The 26134-nt window shown below is 39.0% G+C and overlaps 1 protein-coding gene and 1 pseudogene across 3 annotated transcripts in view; one reads left to right on the top strand and one right to left on the bottom strand.

Annotated features, from left to right (window-relative positions):
* Positions 1 to 315: 315 nt before the first annotated feature.
* Positions 316 to 26134, top strand: part of Crb1 (crumbs cell polarity complex component 1) — a 185045-nt gene continuing 159226 nt past the window's right edge. For all 3 annotated transcript variants that reach the window (XM_052737099.1, XM_052737098.1, XM_052737097.1), the window contains exon 1: positions 316 to 542. In XM_052737099.1, the coding sequence (XP_052593059.1) occupies positions 473 to 542 (70 nt within the window). In that variant the 5' untranslated portion in view covers positions 316 to 472. The remainder of the gene's footprint in view (positions 543 to 26134) is intronic.
* LOC128109524 (stress-70 protein, mitochondrial-like) lies at positions 7510 to 9734 on the bottom strand (annotated as a pseudogene).

Below are 26134 nucleotides of genomic sequence, written 5' to 3'. Positions count from 1 at the left end.
CTGTAGGGTTTAGAAACAGAAGAAAATTACATTTCTGTAAATTGGGTTTTGGAAACTAATGTAAATATACAGAATTCTAGAGTGTTTCTTTAAAAGTTGCCATATCAGAATAACCATGTGCTAAGACTGTGACAAGAAATTAATTTCTCTATTAAGAGCAAGACCCTATCCCACAGTGGATCCTTTCCAGGAGGCAAGAAAACTGGTAGGAAATGCCCGAAGGGGCATGAATCCAGTCCAGACTGGAAAAAATCTGCTCCAGGTTTGACTGATTACCCCATCCTCCTGTTTCAGTGAGATGGGAGGAAGCACAAGTGCTTTTTGAATCTAAGTCTGTGGAGGAGCTGTGGAAGCTTGGGACAGGGATGGCATCCTGAGTCTCTGATGCACCTGCTCCTCTCTGAGGCAGAGAAGAGGCCTGAGCCAGACAGGGACAGCATCAGCAGCACTTCAGAGGGTGCTGTCTAAGACCATGAAGCCCAGGAAAACCGACTACCTTCTCATCTTCTACCTCAGTTTCTCACTGCTCATCTGCATAAAGAGTAAGCCCTTCCCACTTGCTGAACTTGCTTCTTAGCTCTCTTGCGTGTAGTTACAAGAAAGGGCGTGTAAGTGTTCTTATAATCGTTAGCAAGTGCACTGAGTCAGCGCTTTTAGTCCAGGTTTTGTGATTTACGCTAAGGAGTAGTTGCATTCTCAAACTGTTTTATCTCTTGAGTAGTGAGCATGAAGCAGAATGAAAGGGCCATGCAGAAAGAATATTTTGTTGTATTTGCACACTTACGAGTTAGTTTTGGCACTTTATATAAAGTTGGTCTTTCTTAAAATGATGTTATTAATAAGTTATATTGTCTCTTATTCTCATATGCTATCTATTTGTCTTCACAGTTAAATAATTCTGAATTGCTACAGTTGCTCTCATAATCAGAGGGACGGTCTCTATACTTCCCAAAGGAGAATGGTTAAAACTGTCCCTCTTCCCCCCACCACTAGAGAAATAGTCATATAGTTGTGTGCTTCCGTTTTATGAATGAAGATATTATTTTCACCAAATTCCCAAAATATAAACAAGAATGATGTATTTTGCCCCCGAGATAATCTTGTTAGGTATCTGGCAGTGTGGTGAGTCAGGGGAGAATGGCCCCAGCTGTGTGTTTATGAAGGACAGTTTATGAACACATTTAAAATGAAGACAGGGAGAATGTGTGCGCTTGCAAAGGGGCCATGTGATTTGCGTCTGTTGCAACTGAGTATCAATACTGCAAAGCAAAGAGCAGCTGCCTTTGTGTGAGACCACTAGCATTAAGGCAGTGATGGGTAATCTGGGTCACCTTCTGTGGCTGTGACAGTGCCATGTGTTCTTCCTGGTGTGGTTTACAGCTGAACAAACAGCAAAGATTAGTTGAAGACTGGAGCAGGCACTCTCGATGGGTAGCTGAAAACACATCCAGAAAAGTGAGATCAAACTTCAAACAAACGAACAGTAAAAATGTCCATCACAAAACACACAGAGAAAAAACCTTCAGAGATGTATTTGTTAAAGAGGTTTGATTTCAAGCTATCCATCCCATTTGAAACTGAGACTGGGACCCTTGCTACATAGGAAGTGAATGAAAAGTGCCCTACTTATCTTGATGGACACAAGCAGAAGGCCAGAGACAGAAATGAGACATAACATGAAAAAGATGCCACGTTAGGGGGCATTTTGTAGCAAAGAACATTGTCTTTTTGATGCAATATTTATTAAATTTCCTAGAGTGTTCTTTAAGGGCTCGAATATGGAACCTCTCATACAAGTATCTATTTAAAGGAGAATCATAACTAGGAACATGCCCAGGAACATTGTTTCACTTTTCTTTATCAATAGACTCTAAGCAAATATTTTAATTAATTTATTCTCCAGCAAAATGTTTTCTTAATTTAAAAAGGTAATTTTGAAGCGTATTTTATTCAATTTTAAAGCAGACAGGTGGCCTTTCATTTGTGTTATATTTGTTGTAAAGGTGTAATGATATTGCCTTTATATTCAGAACATTTAGTCTACACTATTCCATTGGGGGCAATGGAATTTCTATCAGTAGCCCAGGTTTGCTTGGATCTGAACCCACTCTGTAGCTCAGACTAGCCTCCAACTTGGGACAGCCTGCCTCAGCCTGCCTCAGCCTCCCAAGTGCTGGATTACAGGTATGTACCACCATGCATCCAATAAACTGAATTTATCATTGATTTCTTTTTGTGTGTGATGCTAAAGATCAAATATAAGTATCTTGCAAATGCTAAGCATGTGCTCTTCCACTGAATTATTTCCTTGTCCTTCTCAAATGTTTAATTTGAGAAAGGTATCATTAAGTTCCAGGGTGGCCCTGAACTCACTTTGTAGTAAAGGCAAGCCTTGAACTTTTGATCTTTTGGCTGAGGGTCTGTCTCTAGAGTCTGTATTCTCAACTGGCGTGTACTGTTCACATGCAGTAACAATACACAGGGACATCACAAACATACAGGAGAACTTGGTGATAAGAATCTTATTAGTTGAAACTAGTATCTTATTAGTTTTTACTCACACTTTGAAGTTTATTATCTTAAGTTTAAGAGGAAGGAGTTATTATTGGCTCCAGATTATATTACTTCTGTAAAGTCATGCCTCGAAATGCTGTCCGACAGATGCTGTTTATACCTAGTGCTCTGTTCTCTGTACATCTTTGCAGTTAAGGATATGCTCCATGAAGGACATTAGAGCTGACTTCCACACAGGGTACATTCACGTCCTGTTCCTAGGTAGGTAGGAAGTCATTTCCCCTTAGCTGGGCCTTCAGTGAATCTACTCTGTTGATTGTTTCTATATCTGTTCCAGAATTTTACAAAATTTATTCAGATATATAGGATTAGGTATGTTGTAATAATTTAAGTAGGGCCTTTTCATTTTGTTTCTGTTGTATGAAGTGAGAATCTCATTGGTGTGAGACTCTCCTGTGGCCCATTATTTTTCAGCTATCTTAAATAATGGGAGCACGTTCTAATAACTCTGTTTGGACCTTGATATTAGCTTGCTCTGTGAGGCTTTCAAGAAACTACCTTAGTAAAGCAACCATCAATTACATAGCAGTTTGTATCTCCTTTTCATTAGTCTATTACAACTTTGGAGAAAAATGGAATCTTTTCTATGCAACTGTCATGTCTAGAATAATGTGAATTCTTTTAATTTATATTCAAAGCATGATCAGTGCATATAACTGGAATGTAATTTGAGAAAACCATTATTAGACTTATATGAATGACATAAAAGAATTTTAAGAAGCATTCACTCTTCTGGAAGGTAGCAATTATTAAATAACTGAATTTGAATAAAGTCCTCATAAAGAGAGTTTCCTAAAGAATAAATAGGATCTGTGAAGACAGGATACGGTCTGATTTATCCAATCTTAATGCTATTATTAAGGAATAATTGAATTTTCTCAAAAGATCAGAGAAGCCTAGTGTAACTCACCATGGAATAGCCACTTATTCTTTAAAATTCTGCACATGCAGCAAGATTGAGAACTTTGATATTGATGCTGCAAGTCAGATGCCACACAGCAGTGTCTGTCACAGAGCTTACCAACAGCGCAAGTGGAGAAGGGGTTCCTTGCTTCTTCCTAAGTAATTTTGTCCTCAGCTTACAATAACTTTTACTTCATAGAAGCGACCCATTGTTTCCCATATCAATGTAGGATTCATTTTGGTTTCTCTTCATGTGCTCATCGTAAGCAGACCAGATTTTGCTCAAGAATTTCCTGTTTGCCTCACCTTTGGTAATTTTCAATGATTACCATTTATGTTCTTATAGCATCCAAGTTTGATATATTGAGTGGGCAACGACATCAAGAACGTTTTGTTGTCTTTTCAGGTTTACTGTTGATTCCTTAGGAAGTCTCTGAGGAAGTCAGTTTTGTTCTTTTAACAAGGAGACTTCCCCTCTTTATAATGTTGCTCCTTCACATCAGATTTAGCATCCCTGTCTATACTTACATTTCATTTTGCAATTTTGTTCCATGTCACATATTAAACTGCAAACTCATTACTTTTGTGTTGATGTGTTTCTGTTTACCTGGGAGGCTGTAGGATGGCTGCAGGAATCATCAGTGTTTTGTTCATGGTTATAGGTAATGGGACTGAGGTAGCTTGCCCTTAGCTTCAAGATGAGTGAGTTGCTAGATAGCAAAACTTCATCTAATCACTTGTAAGTTTGTTGATTTACAGGTTAAACAGATATTGAGTCCGAAAATCTACACATCTAACTTTGTTCTACATTTTCAAAGGTAATAAATAAAGGACTCTCAATCTCTAAAGTTATGAGGTATATATTTTCTTTATTAAGATAGACAACACAACTAACTAAATAAAGAAAATATGTACTCATGTAATGTCAGCAGGGAAAAGCAAAAATGAGATAGAGAACTATGGAATTTATAGGGAAAAACATTTTTTTTCTGTAGAAAGTATCTAGTGCAATGATCCTGAGGCAGTAGCATGCCTATGGACTTTGAGAGCTTGCTAGGCGTTTTGTACAATTTGAGTAGACTAATGGAAAAACAGGAAACTAGAATAGGTATCCATGAGGTTACTAATAGTATCTTCAAGTTTTACAATAAACCTACAAAGTAACCATCATTAAACCCACTAATATACTTAAGGCAAGATAGATTTAAAGGGTGTACTCAAAACACAGCTATAGGGTGACAGGCATGGGATTTTCAGCCCTTGGTCAGTCTGGATCTGAGCAACATATTCGCTCACAAAATGCAAAAGATAAATGGTCAGGACTTGCACATGCTGACATTGTTGTAGGAAATCAGCCAGGGTGGAGATAATTATAAATATTATATTTCCAGGATTTCCCCAGATAATCAAGTATCTATTTCACCTTTATGCTATTCCGAATTTAAAAATGTTCACAATTTTAACTGATGCCTCACCCTTCAGAGTGAAACCTGCCAAGATGGGAGGTGCTGGTGTGTAGCCTCCACTGACCTTGTTATCACAGTCTTTTTTGGTTCTTCACATTGTCAGAGTGATTTCCAGGTGAACGACTCTTTTCTTCCGTAAATTCAAAATTCAATGAAACTTTTACGTAATCACGTTTAGGCAAATGGGTGAGCTCAGGATGCTAATGAGGCTGAGTTTACAGTTTAATCTCGGTCCGGTTCAGTGTGCTTGGCACGGAGGCCAGCTCCAGACAAGCCATCACGTCTTAACAAATGAAGAACCACAGCTTGCAAAAGCAGCTGTGGGACAGCAGCTGTTTTCATGCAGATAATTTGTTAATTTCACTTTACCGATGGCTATACATTCAGCTATCTGCTTCTTATGATACTCGACTTTCATTCTGTATTTTCTCCTAAAATAATCATGAACTAACTAAAATATTAATCTATATAAACCAATAATTACAGAAATAAAAACATTTTCTGGCCATACTCTATATTGTCCACTTTCTTTTGTTTTCTGGCTTCCTTTTGCAGCTCCTCTTTGGAACACTGCAAGCAGGGAGAGTTGATGCAGTTTAATTTTTCGCACATTTGCTGTATGTAGCAACCTCACTGTTACAACTCTTTGAACTTCAGAACAGACCCAGAGCTGAGGCCATGTGCACATCAACTGGTGTTTCCCTAGGCAAGGGAGTGCAAGAGGAGATAAAATTGTATCAGTACTGAGAGGCTCCATGTCAATACCGGCCACCTGATGCCTTTTTAATCCTCTGTTCCTTAAGTTCAAATGATGATCATTCATATTAATATGTGGCTCATAGGAATCTATGATTTATGCTTTATGGCCAGTAATGTATGACTGAACTCTGTTACTCTTCTCCCTGTCAAACATTATTCTGAGTGGTTTTAAATAATCTACCAGGATTAATCAAAGCTTGTGATGAAGTTATTATTTACATCTTGCAAAGAAAATAAAATTTATCCTGTAAAGTCATTTATATATTTTACATATACAAATACTTTATCTATACCTTTTAATATATGTATGGATATATACATTATACACACACACACACACACACACACACACACACACACACATATATATATATATATATATATATATATATTTACTTTCTTCATTTTATTTTCAAATCCAGAATGGATGAAAAAGAGTATTCATCAAGGCTACTTGTGACAGACACAGGCAAACCAAGGGGATACCTAGAAAAATATGCCTTAGGACTGTGAGAGACTTCATTGTCACCTTATTTCATTTTAAAAGCTATTCCCAACATAGCTACTTTCCATTTATCTGGCTTCTCCACTTACAAACAAGGCACAGGTAGATAGCTAGGTTTTCAACTTCAGTTGAAGGACGATGCCTGGGTCATTCTTCATAGCAGTACTCATGGCCAGCAAATATCTGATATGGTTGATTCATTTACATTCCAAGGTAGACTATCTTCATTGCATTTAAAATGAGTTTCATAACCCCCTTTGAAAATATGACCATTTCAGTACAAACCAATGGTATATTTTTGTAGTGATTTTTTAAATAAATTTTTAGCAATTTTTATAATTGTTCCACCTACTCCAAATTCCCTTTATATGAGCAGGAATATGTGGTGGTATTGTGTTCCTCAAAATATTGTGCACCCTAATAAACTTATCTGGGGTCAGAGACAGAACAGCCACTAGATACAAAGGCTAGAAAATGGTGGCACTCACACCTTTAATCCTAGCATTCCAGAGGTAGAAATCCCTTTGGATTTCTGTGAGTTCAAGGCCACATTGGAAACAGCCAGGCATGGTGACTCACGCCTTTAATCCCAAGAAGTGAGCCTTTAATCCCAGGGAGTGATGGCAAAAACAGAAAGATATGTAAGGTGTGAAGACCAGAAACTAGAAGCTTTTGGTTGGTTAAGTTTCAGGCTTTTGAGCAGCAGTTCAGCTGAGATTCATTCTGGATGAGGACTCAGAGGTATCCAGTCTGAGGAAACAGGATCAGCTGAGGAATTGGCAAGGTGAGGAAGCTGTGGCTTGTTCTGCTTCTCTGATCTTTCAGCATTCACCCCAATACCTGGCATCAGGTTTGATTTTACTAATAAGACCTTCTTCTAAGATTCCTGTTACAGGAATATAACAGGCTAGGAACACAATATTGTGAACTTGCTCCTGCTGGATTTACTGCCCACTAAATGAGTTACCGAATTGATACTACATTTACATATTATGGAAATTATACAGAGAATACTGTAAAAACATAGTAAAAAGACCAAAATTTGCCCCTTTCTAATTAGGAAGTGTCTTCACTCCCAAGCCTCAGCGCATGTTGTCCCTTCAGGCTACTGCTACTTTCAGCTTCTGCTACTGCTACTTCTGCTAATGCCCTGCTGCTCTTACTGTTTCTCCTCCTTTGGTCCTCTTCTGTTCCCCAGTGCCAGAACCTCCAGAGCGTTCTTCTCATCTTTGCATGTGCCATTTGAAGAGCACTAAGACTGAAGGGAAGGCGATGCCTACCTTTGTGTTCCCTCTTTCACTGTCAAGAAGAGAAGGAGCCCTCCCTTCTTGGGAGTCTCAGCTTTTTGCACTCATCAGCAGGCAATTGGTCCTTGAGTTCTTCCACCCTGGTTTCTATGTAATACATAATTTCTTCAACTGCAGTAACTGTTTCAACTCCTTCTTTCTCAGCACAATTCTCTGCATTTTAACTATATTTTCAATATCATCTTTGCTTAATCCAGTGAAAGATTGGAATACAATCAATCAGATAATCACATCCTACGCATTACATTTGGCAGAAATGTGTGCAATCACATTGGCACTAATGTCAAATTAACTTCAGACTCCACAAGGCCTAGAGAATTCTCATCAAAGTAAACTGTCCAAAAAGTTTGTTGTTTCCTAGTATCTCTCTCTCTCTTATCAGGACACAATTTAATCTCTACTTGAGTCTGTCCAGTAGAAACTGTAGGAAACACGTGCCTCTTTTTGATTAGAGTAGTGGTGTTCCTATTAAAAAATTTAGCAAAGACACTGTCCAGAGACTCAATACCCAGAGACAAGAGTAACATCGAGGTGCAGCACATCTTTGACAGCCAATGTACTTCCCTGAATGGTGGCTCCAATTACTCTGACCTCACTAGGATTAGCAACTTTACTTGGGGCTCAGCCAAAAAAGATCTTGCAGAGCCTGCAGAACCTTTAGCATCTGGGCCATGCCACCAACAAGGATCACTCTCCTAGGTCACTCTTGCTGACTACTGCATCTTATACAGCTTTCTGGTATGGGACAATAGTTCTCTTGGTTATATATGTGGTAATGCCTTCAAACTGAGTTTGATAAGGCTTCATATTCAGACCAGAGCACCCATTGTACAGCATGGCAGGTTGATGTCAGTCTGCACTGATGTGGAAAGTTCTTACTTAGCTTTATCAGAATCTTCCCTCACTATCTGAATCAAATCAACCCATCCATCTCTCTCTCTAGGATGCCTTTACAAATACTTCATAACTAGTCCCTGTCAAAGTCATCATCTCCAAAGCAGGTGTCTCTTAGGCAGATGGCACCTCCAACACTGCTTTCTGAAATTCCAGGGTACAAATTTCAAAAGTTCTACCAGTGAAATCATGCACAGCAACAACTTTATCCTCCTCCTCCTCCTCCTCCTCCTCCTCGTCCTCCTCCTCTTCCTTCTTCTTTCGGTTTTTCGAGACAGGGTTTCTCTGTGTAGCTTTGTGCCTTTCCTGGAACTCACTTTGTAGACCAGGCTGGCCTTGAACTCACAGAGATCCACCTGCCTCTGCCTCCCAAGTGCTGGGACTAAAGGCGTGCGCCACCACTGCCCGGCAACAACTTTATCTTTAGATTCAGCTAGAACAGTGGTTCTCAACTTGTGGGTCATGACCCCCACAGGGGTCACCTATCAGATATGCTGCATATCAGATATTTGCATTACAATTCATAGCAGTACTATAATTACAGTTATGAAGTAGCAAAGAAATAATTTTATGGTTGGGGGTCACCAGAACATGAAAAATTGTCTTAAAGGGTCACAGCATTAGGAAGGTTGAGGACAACTGAGCTAGAAAATAGACCAGAACAGCAGCGTGGATTCATTTATCACTTAAAGCAGATTTAATCCAGATACTTGGCCAGCATCCTCAGTGGCTTGTGTCTTTGGGTCACTGAAATAAGCAGGGACTATGGTCATATCAGTTTGCTGTGTGACCCACATGCTTTTCTGCAGTTTCTTTCATCCTCATCCACATACATGTTCCAATATGACTCAGAGAACAGAATTTTTCATGAGTCTCAACTAAGGCATTACCACTGGGGTCATGGGCAATTTAAAAAAAAAAATGTTCTTTATGTCTTTGTAGATTTCAGGGTCATCATAGCCAAGGTCAAAGAAATGCTTGGTAGCACACCATGTACTGTTTGGGTTAGTGAAAGCCTACCTCATTGCTGGCATGCAACAAGTGACTCTCTGTTTGCCATAAGGCAGCAACAGAAAGTGTTGTTCAGGCACTTTCAGCTTTAGTCAAGACCTTGGTGTGTCAGCTCTCCATAACTTCCTCACAGGAGTTGGTAGTACCCAACTCAATACCAGTGACGGCGCCCTTGATTGCTTTTGACTAATTGTCATTCCTTGAGACAAATCAAAAGGGCTCAAGGCTGAGGCTATTACAATCATCTTGGCAATGGGTGCCAGTGAAGGCCCAGATGTCTGCAACAACCACCGGGAAGAAGCAAGCACTCTGCATGCTCTGAGCTGTGCGGCATAGCTAATGGTGTCTCTCTGTTTCTTATTCTTTTTCTTTTTTATTCTTTTTCTTTTTTTTTTGTTTTGTTTTGTTTTTCAAGACAGGGTTTCTCTGTGTAGTTTTGGTGCCTGTCCTGGATCTCGCTCTGTAGACCACTCTCTTTTTCTTAAACGTGAATTGTTTTCACACAGCCATTGATCATACAGTCAGAATTTGGAAGTGCCGATTTAAATGTCACATGACTTTCCTAAACATAGGTGAACTGGACTATTTAAAACTTTGGTCCCCTTGAAATCAATACCCTTGATATAAATGCAATAAGAGGAATCAATACCAGCCTTTTGGCTTTAAGAATGGAAACATTCACATGAACATAATGGGCAGCCAGTAATCCTGGAACCTACCAGAGGGATGCAGTGGGAAATCCATCAGTCAACTTTGTGAATGGGTAGGTAATGAGCCATTGCTCAAGCTAAAATATTAAAGGTTATTTATCATATACTCATCACCAGCAGCATGTGCTATGAGTAAACATTCAACTTCTATGAAACTTTCTACTTTCAAAGGATATTTTCATATGTGACTCATGGTAGAATTCCAAAGACCATGAACTTTAGGAATAAACTGCTTTTATAATCCCAATATTGTAAAAAAAAAAAATATCCGGAACATAATTCTCTAAGGCATTTGTTATTTATTCTAATAGGCAACTGTTTGTGCTGGAACAGAACTGCAGATCTTCGAAGATAGATTTCATATCACATCTCCTTTATTCTGAGAGGTCTGTGTAGGTTAAGCTTTTATTTGAGTCTTCGGAAGAGGGCTTATGCTTTCAGAATGGTGAGGTTGGTTTGCTTGGAAATTTCACAAAACCACAAGTGTCATTCCACTTCCTGACAGATGCTTGGATACTTCTTTCAATGATTTATGGATACAGACCTGTTGTCTTCCAGCTCGTAGTTGGCTTATGCGACAGTGACACTGGATTGTGTCATTGGAGTGTCCTATGTCTGAATTATAGACAACCAAGCTAAAAGCCAGTGTGCCACATCCCCAGCTAAAGGCAAGAGCAAAGTTCAGAAGCAAAACAGGAACTGAGAGTGTTGTGGCATTCGGAGAAGGTGCAGCAGGGAAAGACTTAGCACAAGGCTGCAGAACTGAGGTAGATGCCTAAGCCCCACGTGGTTGTTTTCTGACCTCTCTGTGCATGCTCTGGTGGGTGCCCCTCCCAATAAATGGATAAGTAAGTAAAGTTTAACGTTTATCTATCAGGCTGAAAAAGCCATGTAGGGTTGAAGGGTGCTTTCTTACAGACACAGAAACAGCAGTACATTTAAGTTTAAATAATTTAATCCATATTAAAATTTGAACTCAAGTGTGGGAACAGACTCTCAAGGACTCCACAGATCCATGTGTTGTATGCCTCATCATGATGGCTTCACTGATTTATACTTCTCTAGAATAGAATGGTTCAATTCCAAGCCTTTGTATCTTCAGGACTGTGCATTTAATTGCTGCTATATATTTAAGCAGCTTTACTTTACTTACCCTTTTCCCTCCCACCCACCTGATTAATATTTATTAACTGAGATATCTCACAGTCAATAAAAGATGGTAAATTGGACTGGATTTTCTTTTAAGTGTGACATATGTTGAGGAACCAAGATAATTTTTGCTTCAGACCTGATGTACCCAGAATAAAACTGCCTGAAGGTTTTTCTACTTGAAATAAAATGTGGGCTATACCATAATACCTGGAAGGAAGCTACTTGGGTCTCTGTTTCTGGGTTCGAGAAAGAAGGCATTCAGATTCTTCTGAGATTATTTTTTTCTCTTCTGCCAAGTTAAAATATATCTAGTCATCCATAACATTTAATATATTTTATGGAACCAAAGTTGAAAATCTCTGCTTGAAATTTAGATAAGATGGAGCTGACTAATGGTGCAATACACCTTTAATCCCAGCATACAAGAGATGGAGGCAGGTAGATCTCTGAGTTCTAGGCCAGCCTGATCTGCAGAGCAAATTCCAGGAAAGCCAGGGGTACACAGAGAGACTCTGTCTCAAAACAAACAAACAAACAAACAAACAAATAAATAAATAAATAGATAGACAGACAGACAGAATGGCACAGTTGTAGTAACAAGACACAATCTTTTATCACAGGTAAGAGAAGAGGCTTTAGAAGTAGGCTGCTGTGAGTGAATACAAATCCTTCTACTTCCCAGATGTTTGACTTTGGAAGATTACCTTTGCAATCCTCCATTTCTTCACTGGCAAAATGGGAATAGAGGTAGTTATATAACTGCTTTAAAAATAATAAAGTTATTTTATTTATTGTGTGTACATATGCAGACTCTTGCATGGCATGGCCTGGGTGTGTAGAGGCCAGAGGACATGGAAAAAGACTCAGTTCTCTGCTTCTACCTTGTGGGTCCTAGGGGTTGAACTCAAATCCTCAAGCTTGGTGGCAAGTGGATTGTCTCACTGAGCCATCTTGCAGTCCCACCCCACTGCTATTTTATGAAGCTTTATTAAATTCATAATGATAAATTATTTGGAACAGTACTTGCCACATTGTTATCATCCTACTTTACTCTTTTATAAATTAATAGAAATTTGTCATTGAATTTTGTATTATCCAGTTCGATCACTGTTTTATATATTCTCTTCTTTTCGAGCCAGTATCTCACTAACTAGCCCAGACTGATCTTAAACTCACTGTGTAATCCTGACTGATCCTGATCTCATAATCACCTGCTGTTGCAGCATGAACTGTTAGAAGGTCTTATTAATAAAAACAAACCCGGGAGCCAGGAATTGGGGTGAGCGCTGGAGGATCAGAGAAGCAGAACAAGCCACAGCCACCTCGCCTCACCAGTTCCTCAGCTGATCCTGTTTCCTCAGACTGGAAGCTTCTGAGTCCTCATCCAAATGGATCTCAGCTGAACTGCTGCTAAAAGCCTAAAAGCTTAACCAGGCTCTAGTTCCTGGTCCTCACACCTTATAGACCTTTCTGCTTCCTGCCATCACCCCAGTATGTATTTCTGGCCTCTGTATTAAAAATCAAGTGTCCATAGGTGTGTGGACTTCTGCCTTGGGTCTTCAATGCCATTCCATTGATCAGCATCTCTGTTTATATGCAGTTATCATGCTGTTTTTTATCACTATAGGTATGTAGTACAAATTAAAATCAGGGATGGTGATACCTCAGCAACATTTTTGTTATTCAGGATTAGTTTAGCTATGCTGGGTTTTTCTTTTTCTGTTCTTGCATATGAAGTTGTGAATTGTCCCTTTCAACATCTGTGAAGAACTATGTTAGAAGTGTGATGAAGATTGCATTGAATTTGCTGATTATTTTCAGTGGGATGATCATTTTACTATCCTATTGATCCATGAGCATGGAAGATCTTTCATCTTCTGATAGCTTCTTCAGTTTCTTTCTTTAGGGCCTTAGTTTTGTTGTAAAAGTCTTTCCTTGTACGAGAAGAGGATCTGTGGTTGCTATGTAAAATGAATAAAAAAAATTCTTTAAAAAAAAGTCTTTCACATGCTTGGTTAGAGTTACCCCAAGATATTTTTTGAGGCTATTGTGAAAGGTATTGTTTCCTTAATTTATTTCTGTCTGCCTGTTATTTGTTATATAGGAGAACTATGAATTTTTTGTGTGTATTAACTTTGTATCTTTTAGCTACTTGGATGAAAGTGTTTATTAGCTGTAGGAGACTCCTGGTGGAGATTTTAGTGTTACTTATGTACAATATCATATCATCTGCAAATAAAGATGCTTTGACTTCTTTCCTTCTTGGTTGTATCCCCTTGATCTCCTTCAGTTGTCTTACTGCTCTAGCTAACACTTCAAGTACTATATTGAATAGATATGGACAGAGTGGGCAACCTTGTCTTTTTCCTGATGTTCGTGGAAATGCCTTGAGTTTCTCTCCATTTAGGTTCATGGTGGTTGTGGGTTTGCTGTAAATCACCTTTATTATGTTGGGGTATGTTCCTTGTATCCCTAGTCTCTTTAGGACCTTTATCATGAAAGGGTGTTACATTTTATCAAAGACTTTTTCTTCATCTAACAAGATGGTAATGTGGTTTTTGTCTTTCAGTCTGCTTATATGATGGATTATATATGTTGATTTACATATGTTGAACCATCCCTGCGTCTCTGAGATGCCGCCCACTTGATCATGGTGGATGCTCTTTTTAATGCATTCTTAGTTTCAGCTTGCAAATATTTTATTGAGAATTTTGCATCTATGTACATAAGGGAAATTGGTCTGTAATTCTCTTTTTTTGTTGGGTCTTTATGTGGTTGAGTATCAGGGAAAACTGTGGCCTCGTAAAAGAAATGGGCAATGTTCCTTCTGTTTTTATTTTGTGGAATAATTTGAGGAACATCAGCATTAATTTTTCTTTGAAAGTCTGATAGAATTCTGCACTTAAACCATCTGGCCCTGGGCTTTTTTTGTTGGGAGACTTTTAATTGCTGCTTCAATTTCACTAGGCGTGATAGGTCTGTTTAAATTGCTTATCTGATCTTGATTTAACTTTGGTAGGTAGTACCTATCCGGAAAATTATCAGTTTCTTTTAGATTTTTCCAATTTGGTGGAGTACAAGTTTTTAAAATTCATCCATCTTTCAGTTAATTTGGCCAAGGATTTGTCAATTTTAGTGATTTTTCTCAAAGAGCCAAGGTTTTGTTTCATTGATCCTTTGTATTGTTTTCTTATTGTGTTGTTGTTGTTGTTTTATTGATTTCAGCCCTGAATCTGACTATTTCTTGTCACCTACTCCTTTTGGGTGTGATTTCTTCTCTTTGTTCTAGAGTGTCCAGGTGTGTCACTAAGTTTCTATTATAAAATCTCTCCATTTTTTTTAATATAGGCACTTAGCAGTAGGAACTTGCCTCTTAGAACCACCTTCATTGTGTCCCATAAGTTTGAGTGCATTGTGCTTTCATTTCCTCTTCTCCTTATAAAAGGCTTTTCTTTATTAGTATTATTTTAATTTGTCTTCTTAACTTCACACCCTTGACAATAAAATTGTTTTATTATGTGAATTTTTTCTCCTTTATTGAAAATAAATTCTTTTCTCATACAATATATCCTGGTTACAGTTTCCCTTCCCTCTACCCCTCCCAGTTCCTCCCCACCTCCCCTCTCATCAAGACCCACTCCCTTTCTGTCTCTCTTTAGAAAAGAACAGGCTTCTAAGAGAAAACAACCAGACATGACAACATAAATAAAATAAGGTAAAACAAAAATCATCACAAAAACAAAAATCATTGAAGTTGGACAAGGCCAGCAACCAATAGAAGGAAAAGAGCCCCTAGAGTAGGCGCAAGAATCAGTGACCTAGTTGTTCACACACTCAGGCGTCACATAAAAATACCAAACTGAAAGCTATAATACATGTGCAGAGGACTCAGTGCAGAGCCATGCAGGGCCTGTGCTTTCTGCTTCAGTCTCTGTGAGTTCTTATGAGCTTTGCTCAGTTGATTTAAAGAGCTTTTTTTCTCCTAGTGTCCTCCATCCCTTCTGGCCCCCACACTCCTTCCACTTTCTCCTCCTCAGGATTCACTGAGCAATGAGGGGAGACATTTGATGGAGACCTCCCATTTAGAACTGTGTGTTCCAGGCTCTCCCTCTCTTGGTATAGTTCGTTGGCTGTGTTTATTCCCATCTGCTGCAGGAAGGAGCATCTCTGATGATGGCCAAATACGGCACTGAGCTATGAGTAGAGCAGAATATCATTTGGAGTCATTTTATCACTACTTTGTTTTAAAGATCAGTGGTTTTGAAGTTTTTCCTAGGTCTCTGGGCTATCTTGTCTCTGGTTCTTGGTCACCAAAGCAGTGTCAGGTATGGTTTCCATCTCGTGGAGTGGGCCTTAAGTCAAATCAGACAATGGTTGGTTACTTCCACAAGCTGTGTGCTACCATTGCCCGGGCATATTTTACAGGTAGGACAGCATTCTAGATCAAAAGATTTGTGGCTGATTTGTTGCTTCCTTTTCTCTTTGCAGAGAACCTTCTTGTAATTAAGACTCTAGAATATAAGAGTAAGGGATATACGTAGGCACTAGATAGACCTTTCCATGTTCAATGAGTTGTATAGGTGTCATCTTCAGCAATGGGGACCTTGCTGTCCATTTGCAGAGAGAAACCTATTGTCTTGGCAACAGCCTAGGTTGTTTGGGGATTCCTATAGGACCTCTTTGACCAATAACTCAGTTGAATGTAATGCAGTCATAGTATTAGAAGCTTTTTTTTTTTTTTTGGTGGCAAGAGATAGTCAATTCAGACTCCATGTCCCCCATTATTTGGAGACCTCATTAGGATCACCTTCATATACTTCAGGAGATTTCTACTGCAGTAGGTATCCATACCAACTCTCAAATTCTAGCTGTCTCTGCTTGAATTCCCTCCCTCAGCTCCATCTCCCCTCTGCATCCCTTTCTGTTCGTGGAAATAATGTCTCTCCCTGGCCTGGAACTCACTAACTAGTTAGGTTGGCTGGCCAGCAAGTCCGGATGTCCTTTTGGCTTTGTTATCTGGGTTCTGGTGGTAGAGCTTATGTTCTCCTGCTTACACAGCAAGCAGTTTACCATCTGAACTGTCTCCCCAGGCCCTACATCATTTATTTTTGATAATACCCAATAGTCTCTTCACTCCCTAAATTACAATCTTCTGTTTCATTAGCAAACGTGATTATATACTTGACATCTACATACTAAGTCCAACAAAGATAAATATTGGCTAATATGTATTACATTAAAATAGATCATATATGGAAAGAGACTCAAATTATTTAAGAAATTAATGTAAATTGCAGACTCTGTGTTCAGAACTATGTACAGAAAAGGCCTTCATGACTTAAAGAACATTAGATCACAAAGTGAACTTACATGTTGTATGTTAGTTCAGAACGTAAGATTGGCAACTTGTCACCATTGTTAGGTAGAGGATGCCTAAGGAACAAGGCCCAAAGATTTCCTCTGGCCTGTACAAATATGCACACACAGAAAGAAAGAAAGAAAGAAAGAAAGAAAGAAAGAAAGAAAGAAAGAAAGAAAGAAAGAAAGAAAGAAAACCCAGGTTTCAAAAGATCTGGGTAAAGTAGAATGTCTGTCCATTTTAAGAATAGGTAATAAGCTGGGCGGTGGTGGCGCACACCTTTAATCCCAGCACTTGGGAGGCAGAGCCAGGCGGATCTTTGTGAGTTCAAGGCCAGCCTGGTCTACAAAGTGAGATCCAGGAAAGGCACAAAGCTACACAGAGACACCCTGTCTCAAAAAAAAAAAAAAAAAGGATAGGTAATAATTTTTGGAGCTAGAGTAATGACATATATTATATATAAATAGAAAGAAGAGAGACAGAGACAGTGAATGGGAGAACAGCAGCTATATTAGATATACAATAGAATATAATACTCAAGGTTTTCCTGTTTCCTTCACCAGCCTTTATCTTGCATTAACCATTACTGTGTGTGAAGGACTACTGCTTGATGTGTGCAATCACCCCTTTACTCTTTGAAAATCAGTATTAATTGTATGGAAAAACCTTACATTCTTCTTAAAATTAAAAGTGTTCAAATACAAGGCTGAAGAAATTGTTTAGTATCTTACAGTGTTTGCTGTACAAACATGAATATCTGAGTTTAGATCCCAGCCCAAGCATGGCTTCTGTGCCTCTAAGCCCAGCACTGTTGCTCTGGGAAGAGGAGGAGCTCAGGTTTGCTGGCCATTGGTTTAGCTTCAAGGTTTCTTTCTTTCTTTCTTTCTTTCTTTCTTTCTTTCTTTCTTTCTTTCTTTCTTTCTTTCTTTCTTTCTTTCTTTCTTTCTTTCTTTCTTTCTTTCTTTCTTTTTTCCCCAGAGCTGAGGACCAAAACCAGGGCCTTGTGCTTGCTAGGCAAGCGCTCTACCACTGAGCTAAATCCCCAACCCCAGCTTCAGGGTCTATGGAGGTCCCTGAACCTTTGTCCCTGTTCAGGGCACCATTTCTGGGAGGCCTGCTCCCACCTTTTACAGGGTTCCTATGAAGAGAAGAATAAGAAATATTAAATAGAAAGATAGGCCTAGCCGACAAAAGAAAGACAGAAACATAGGATAGCTTCCGGAGGACTTGGGTCAGTATCCAAAGGCCCAGAACTTTATTCAAAAGGGCTTTTTATAACAATGTCAAGGGACGAGGCAAAAGACCTCCCTCTTGCTAGATACAACCAAGTTTAGACCCTTCCAAACACCTGGTACCCAGTCCTGTGGTCCAACCATCCTCTTACGTAGTCCTGCTGGGTAAAGCAAGCTCAGATCTCACTAGGAAACCTCTGTGGGCTCCCACAAGGGTCCATTAGAGACCCTGTCTCAAAGGAATAAGGTGCAGGATGACAACAGGACACCCGATGCCTTCTTCTGGCCCCTGTTCACACAGTCACACAGTAGTGAGAACACATGTACACGCGCACGCGCGTGAACACACACACATCACATGAACGAATGTTTGAGTATCTCCAACTCTTGTAAATATTTGTCCAAACTTCAAGGTATATATTTAAAGTTTTTTGATATGGAAAGAGCTACACAATACAAGTGATGAGTTTATTCATTTTTATAAAGTAATGCTTGCTAACTAACTTTTGAAACTGAAAAACAATAAAATAAGAAATGACAAAATTCCCAGTACTTTTAGGCTCATTGCTGACAACACCTTTGTAACTGAGCTACATAAAGCAAAGCCAAGGCTGGCTAGAAGTGAACAATACAATGTGCATCCTGAACACTAGTAAAGAGTGCTGAGAACTGGCACCTTCAGGAAATCGAAGCAGAGGATGCAGCGGAAATAAATTTAAGCTGAATTCAAGGTATAAACCTGAGCTGCTCAGCTAAAATATTTTCATTTTAGTTGTTTTGTTTTGATATACTCTCAGACATCTGAAGAAGATGCTCACAGCATTATTTGCAGAACTAAAGATACAGAAACAGGAGCTCATAGATGGGTAACGGCAGATGGAGAGAGGAATCCTGGCAAACTACAGAGCAGGGTATTATTAGCCAGTCATGAGAGAGGAAACCTTGGGATCAGTGTTAAGGCGTTATGCTAAGTAGAAAAAGTTCTTCAGGGAAATTAAAATCGTGTCTGATCTCACCTGCATGTGGAATTGGAAGAAGCTGACCCCTAAGAAGCAGAGTCCTAGGAATTAACTGCTGCTGAAAGGATTCACGTTCTAAGTTAGATAAATAACTTTTGGGATCAAATGTATAGCACGGTATCTGCAGTTGGTACTATTGGGTTATTTCTTGAAATGTTCTATAGAGTAGATCTTAAATGTTCTTACCACCCACCTACACATACACAAACACACACACACACACACAAATACACATGTACACTCATGTGCATGCACGAGCATTAGTAACTAGATTGTATAATTATTTCATGATAAATTAATATATCAAAAAATCATAGTATTCACCTTAAATACATGTAACTTATTTATTAATTATACCTAAATAAATTTGAAAACACAGAGTTGCAAGAATAGTCAAAATTATATGTTTTGAATAAAATATGTGACTATTTTGAATAAGCTTGGAAAGGAAGGTATCTTCTTAAGCAAGACAACATACTCTGAATTCACAAGAGAAAACTGCTATCAAAATATTAACTTGCAGGTTCTTTTTCTTGTAAGCTACCAAAAAACAACTTGAATTTCCTTTGGCAAAAAAGAGTAGGTGGTAGGTGGAGGCAGAAAAAACATTGCTTATTCAGTGTCAATAATTAATTCCCAAGGATCATCCATTCTACGTGAAATGTTTACTTTATAATACTTCAGTAGAACAAATGTCATTTCCTGTCAGTTCTCTAACTCCAATTTTATAAAATCCTAGTTGAACTCTATGCATAGAATAATAAATGTTTCAAATATTACTTCCTATTCACCAATGAATGTGGTTCTTAATGTAGAGCCACACCTCAGTGCCTGCAGCATCTAAGACATGCATCCTCTATGCTGACACCAACAACTTTTCAAACCATCTGTATATGATTCTTTCCACCAATAGTATTTGGAATTTAGTTCAAGACCACTTCTGCACAATGTCAGACCTTAAAAGTACTACATGCCTATGAACATCAAAAGTTATAATGAAAAATCCATACAGTCTTTCTTTTGGTTTTCATATACAGACTCTCTGGTTGGAATCAGGACCAGGAGATTCGTGAGGTGTGCTTGCTGTATGTCGGTTAGCAGGAAATTGAACTACAGGCACAACGATGCCAGGTCAGGGCTTGGGTTTCCCTCCTAACAAGCAAATCCCTTATGTTTCCCCTATCTATCTTCTGTCTTTCAGTTCGGTGTCCCTTAAGCCTGTGCTAGCTCATTCTGTAGAGGGCTTTGCTATATGTGATAGCAAAGACAGATCCTTGCTACTCCATGCTCATGGTCTTTATCACTTTCAATTTTAAAGGGTCTGGGAGGCATCCCTTTCTGTAGCAACTTTTTTTTTTTTTCCTTGTGCCAACTTTTCATTTTTTTTTAATTTATTTTAATTTATTTTGCAATACAATTCAGTTCTACATATCAGCCACGGATTCCCTTGTTCTCCCCCCCTCCCGTCCCCCTCACCTTTCCCCCAACCCCCCCCCCCCCCATTCCCATCTCCTCCAGGGCAAAGCCTTCCCCACAGACTGAGATCAACCTGGTAGACTCAGTCCAGGTAGGTCTAGTCCCCTCCTCCCAGGCCGAGCCAAACAATCCTGCATAGGCCCCAGGTTTCAAACAGCCAACTCATGCAATGAGCACAAGATCTGGTCCCACTGCCTGGATGCCTCCCAAACAGATCAAGCCAATCAACTGTCTCACCCATTCGGAGGGCCTGATCCAGTGGGGACCCCTCAGCCATTGGTTCACAGTTCTTGTGTTTCCATTCATTTGGCTATTTGTCCCTGTGCTTTATCCAACCTTGGTCTCAACAATTCTCGCTCATATAAACCCTCCTCATTCTCGCTAATTGGACTCCCAGAGATCCACCCGGGGCCTAGCCATGGATCTCTGCATCCAGATCCCTCAGGAGTTGGATGAGGTTTCTAGCACAACAATTAGGGTGTTTGGCCATCCCATCACCAGCAACTTTTATGTGGATCTTTCCTGAGTAGTGTTTACATGATTGTTTCTAGGGTGAGAAGACATCACTTATTTAAAAAGATTATAAAATAATGAGGCTACTAGGTAATTTGGGGAAAATTTATAAAAATGATTGCAGTGTGCTATTGTGTTTTCCTCTCACCTCAACACTGTTTTCTTCTAAACCCTAGAAATGAAATAACTCAGTCAAACATGATGAGGGAGAGCTCTTATTTATTAACAAGCCGTGTTTTGATAGAAACTTGGGTAAACACTTTTCACATACTCACTAATTCAGTCCTTATACTAATCCCTAGAAAACTGTGTGTTTATTTCCAATTTGCATATTTAGCCAGCAGAGTTTGAACACAAAGGCAGGGCTGCATGACATAAAAATGTGTTAATGACTGCTGAGAAAAGGAAAATCAGTCTTCCCCAGGAGTGAGCACCATGACTGGTTATCCAGTGCCAAATGGTCAGTCCTAAAAGCATATACATATGAGCAACACTTAGTGGACTCAGCAGATTGTGTGTGTGTGAGTGTGTGTGTGTGTGTGTGTGAGTGTGTGTGTGTGTGTGTGTGTGTGTGTGTGTGTGTGTGTGTGTAACCATTAAAGAAAAAGAGCCCATGAATCTGAGGAGTGGGAGGGACTTGAGAAGTGTGAGAGGGCGGGATAATGTATCAGACAGCACACATATATTAAATTTAAAAGTAAAACTTTTAAAAAGTGATGATTTCCTCTAGCCAGATGATAGTCACCTATGAATTTTGCTGGCTGTATCTTTGATTTTATTTACTATCGTCCTGTTGATTTCTACTGATTCTATCTTCACCATTGTAAGGCATACTCTTCTAACATTATATAATAGTTTTATTGTCTACTGAATAGCAACTCTTGATTATGTTGGTATTCATTTCTTTTAATATTTAGGATTCCAGGGCTGGCCCTTAAAATAGTTAGTCTTTGGGGCTCTCATCTCACTCTGCTCTCTGTTCTCACTCCTCACATCTGTTCTCTGCTGCCCTGTTCTGTAAAATCCAACTGTTTTTGATCTCTCTCCATTCTGCTGAGAAACATGGTTGCTCCTCTATACTCTTCCACCCTGCCTAGAGCATAAACATTGTTCTGAGAAGCCGTTCTGGGAAATCTAATCGTACTATGTATGCTCTGCTTCTAACAAAATGTATAGCCCTGCCCTCCCTTGCTCAGTACCTTCAAAAAGCTGCACGCTGTTCCCAGTATTTTTCAGTTGTTCCCAACAGGAGAGCAAGCCAGGTATGGCAGGAGACAATTGTCTCTTGAATTACTAAACACAGTGGGACCTAATAATTAGAAAATAAACCACATTTGTTAATTGATATGTTTGTTGTAAAGAAAAGATGTGATTTGAATCTAATTAAGAAGGAGGTGTGTGTGATCCAGAGTCACAGCTAGTATGGTCATTTACTTTGGTTGGCGCTATCACAGAAAAACATATCACCCAGTGTGGGAGCCCGTTTTCAGGTTCCTCGTGGCTTTACTCAGCAGATCTGCATAGAGAGGATGATTAGGATCACTGGCCTGAGTGCAGGTGTCTGAGATGGTCTGCACTTGGCTGTTCTGGGTGGGGGGGTCTTTTGCTCCACCCCTTGGCGTCTCTATAAAAACCCTGGGGCAGAGACAGTCAGGGCCCATTGGAATAGGTTCCAGGCCCTCTCGAGGCTATCCTTATTTTCTATCTGTTCCTCTCCACAATCTAAATCCTTCTATCTAGTATTTCCTGCTGCTTGCACTCAAGATAACTCTGGGGAACTGTGGGGGTGGTGGGTAAACGCCCCGCAACCCAGGTGATGCAATCAAAATGGACAAAACTAGTCTTGTTCACACACAAAATTACACCCAGAACTTGCTCATATATGCTGTTGATTATTTGATCAACGTAGCCATTTCGAAATAAACAGAGTTGATTGTAAATTCAATGTTAACACAGTTCAACAAAGGCCAGTTTTAGAGAATCTCCTTAAAGCTATGCCTCCACAAAGCGAAAATAAGCAGATAGAAATAAAAAATGTGAGATGTATGAAAACCCACACATGTGAAAGTAAGTATCAGAAGCATTATTTAATTTCTCCATTCATGTAAGTCCTCAGTATGAAATATAACCTATGACTACAAATATCCAGACAAAGGCAGCAGCCAAAGCAAGGAAGCACTGACCTTAACTCCCATATGAATTTTAGATTTTCATAAAGAATAGAGTTAATAAAAATGATATTCAAATGCAGTGAGCCACGTTTTCCAGTTTACTCCAAGTACTTCCCTCTTATTTCAGTGATTTCAGAGACATTTTTATTCTTATTTGAGTAATCTAGGTTATTCCTCCTTAAATAAAATATTTAGAAAATGAGAACAGTTATATCTTTCTGTAGATACTCTATAATGATTATCATGGAGGTAAGCTGAGACTAAAAGGCAACATTTAATTTTTATCCAGGGATCAACTATTTGAATATTGGCCTTTTGTTTGCAATAATGTTTTCCCATCCAGTGTGCCAGGGCCGCAGTTTTAATTTACACAGGAACACTGTCTAGGACCTTCACTGAGCTAAGATGTCTCACATTTTGTTGTCATCGTTGCATTATCTTCTCCTGAAATTGATTTCAATGTTTTCAAAGTCAGAATTGTGCATATGTCTACAAATGAAAGATTTGCTCCTTAGTAACATAGAAGATGATCTATATAATAAGATGAAGTGCAGGGCAGAAAGGGAGGTAGTAGGTATAAAGATAGAGATAAATAGATAGATAGACAGACAGATAGATAGATGTATAGATAGATGATAGATAGATGATAGCTGATAGAGAAGATGGGCATATATTTGGTTTAATTTACATAAATCATTTTTATACAAGATTGCCAAAATTCAGCCCTGCATTATAGTTTTAAACCTTGCATGTTTGCAGGGAAAGAGAAGAGTTAGTTCAATGCTGTTTGTCAGAAATTGACTTTCAATATGATATCATATTAGGTTCATATTTTGTGATGAACTATTATGACAGATAATCTTACATATTTAACTTGATTTAACTTGACAAATTAAATACATGAGAAAAGATTATATTAGGCAAAGACATATTATTGGGAAATTTTCTATCATTTTCAATGATGGTTTTAAAATGTAAGGATATTTTACATTCCATTTCTAAAATACTATGAATTTAAACTCAAATAAATCAGAGGAGTAAGTAAGCAAGTTAGTGGGTGAACAATTTAAGAGTCCGTTTCAAGAAGCACAGCTTTTCTCTGAGCAGTGCAGACACTGTTCTAGTTCCATCCCCATTAAATTTACTCTTTTTTTTTCTGTTTCCAGCAATATATAGAAACAAAACCATCTTGGAGAGGGGATGATGGCAAATGGATGAAAGAGTTGCTTCTTGTCATTTAGTGGTTACTATAGCAATAATCATGATGGGGGATTTCCAGCTGCAAGTGGTTTCTATAACAACATGATAGGGTGCTTTTGAGAAGGACCAGAGGCAAATGGATTCTTCGTGAGTCTTTTAACCCTTTCATACTAAGAATTAGCATCCTCTTGGAAGACCTGCCTTATTTGATAAGTCTTGAAACGATCTCTTTAATTTTTTGAGGATTAAATAATCAATGATTTTATACAGTCCTGGCTTGAGCTTGATGGAATTTTAAGCTCCTTCATGTCTGGATATCAATAGCACCCATACTTTATTTCTATAAAAGAAATTAAAATAAAACATAAGAACTATCTTTAAAACATACAGAATATTTGTGAGAGATAAAAATTTTCGCTACATTTCAATTTATTTATTTATAATTTATGTGAGTATGGCACACAGCTATGTAAATCAGAAGCCAGCTTGTGGGAGTCAGTTTTCTCCTTCCACATGCAGGTCTTCAACAATAAACTAAGGGTCAGGCTTGGACACAAGCACCTTTACCCACTGAGCCATCTTGCCAGCCCCAAAAGATATGTATTTTTTAGTATTCATTACACATATGGGAGATTTCAATAGCCTTTGTAAAACAATCTTTTAACCCTCATATAGGTCCAAAAGTTGTTGATGTAGCAGAATAATGCATACTAGCACAGTGGCCATGCCATTGTACTCTGTCGTATGTGGAGATACTTCTCTGCTTTGTGCAGCTTAACTTCTCATATCTTATTATACCATTCGACATGCTCTAAGTCATGGATGATCCCTATTTGACTTATAATGCAGTAAAGTGTTATGAAAGGATATTAGTAACCTTGCTGAATTTATTAAATTTTAGTATGGAAAAATGGGACAGAGCCAAACAAAGACATCCAGCTCATTTATAAGCACCATTTAAGAGCTTCTCAGTGAAAGTTCAAAGGACAGACAATAAGCACAGGACACAGGAGGATGGGCTGGATACAGTTTTTTTAAGAGAAATAATGATGCAAGGCTTAAATGTGATCATATCATCTGTTACAGAAGATAAGAACGGCTTGCTTCTTTCAGTTCAATAATGAGTCAGTGAGTACTGGAGATATGCACAGTAATGAGTAACATATAGGCTTTATTTTAAAAACATCACTTTAAATACTACTATTAAACAAAACTTGGATTAATATATTCAATTTACAGAATTCAAATTAGTGAATTATTTGATTGACTTCACCCTTCTTTTCCCACTAGCTCGAAAAACATTTTAAGAGCAGAGGCACGCCTTCCAAACAGATGGTCACGGCTGTGTTTAAGATTGGGGACTTCTGGGGTGTGACTGACTCCTTATGCACTTTTCTACAACAGAGTCATTCCAATGCCTTCATGCTTTTCTCTTTGGTTAGGCTGCCAATTCCACATATGAGATGTTCTCTTCCAGCTCTCAGAAGGATGTCAACACCCCTGCATCTCGCTGGGAGTTTTCAAGCATCAGGATTTTCTTTTCCCTGGGGCTTCATGCTAAGCCATGCAGCCTCGGAATGCATTACTTATACATTTGCCTTTCCCTTCTGGGGAGAGACTGCCAAACGGGTCCCCGTGAGATCAAGACCTGTTTTGCATGTGTGTGTGAGGTTGTGCAGAAGTGCTGAGGCATATCTGTGTGCACCAAGGCCCTGCTCAGAACAGCCTGTGCCAGAACTCGCCAGGCAGGGAGCCACTCAAACTCCTCCAAATCATATCCAGGCCAGGGGCACGGTGGCATCACAGCTGTTACGCTCCGTGCCGTGGAGCTTCTAGCCGAAGAAAGAAAACGAAATCTATGCAGGATAGCTCCCAAGTTAGCT

The sequence above is a fragment of the Peromyscus californicus genome, unplaced genomic scaffold (genome assembly GCF_007827085.1).
Source record: "Peromyscus californicus insignis strain IS unplaced genomic scaffold, ASM782708v3 Scaffold_14__1_contigs__length_90479793_seg_2, whole genome shotgun sequence".
Taxonomy (NCBI): Eukaryota; Metazoa; Chordata; class Mammalia; order Rodentia; family Cricetidae; genus Peromyscus; species Peromyscus californicus.
This window is presented reverse-complemented; position numbering and strand designations above follow the sequence as displayed.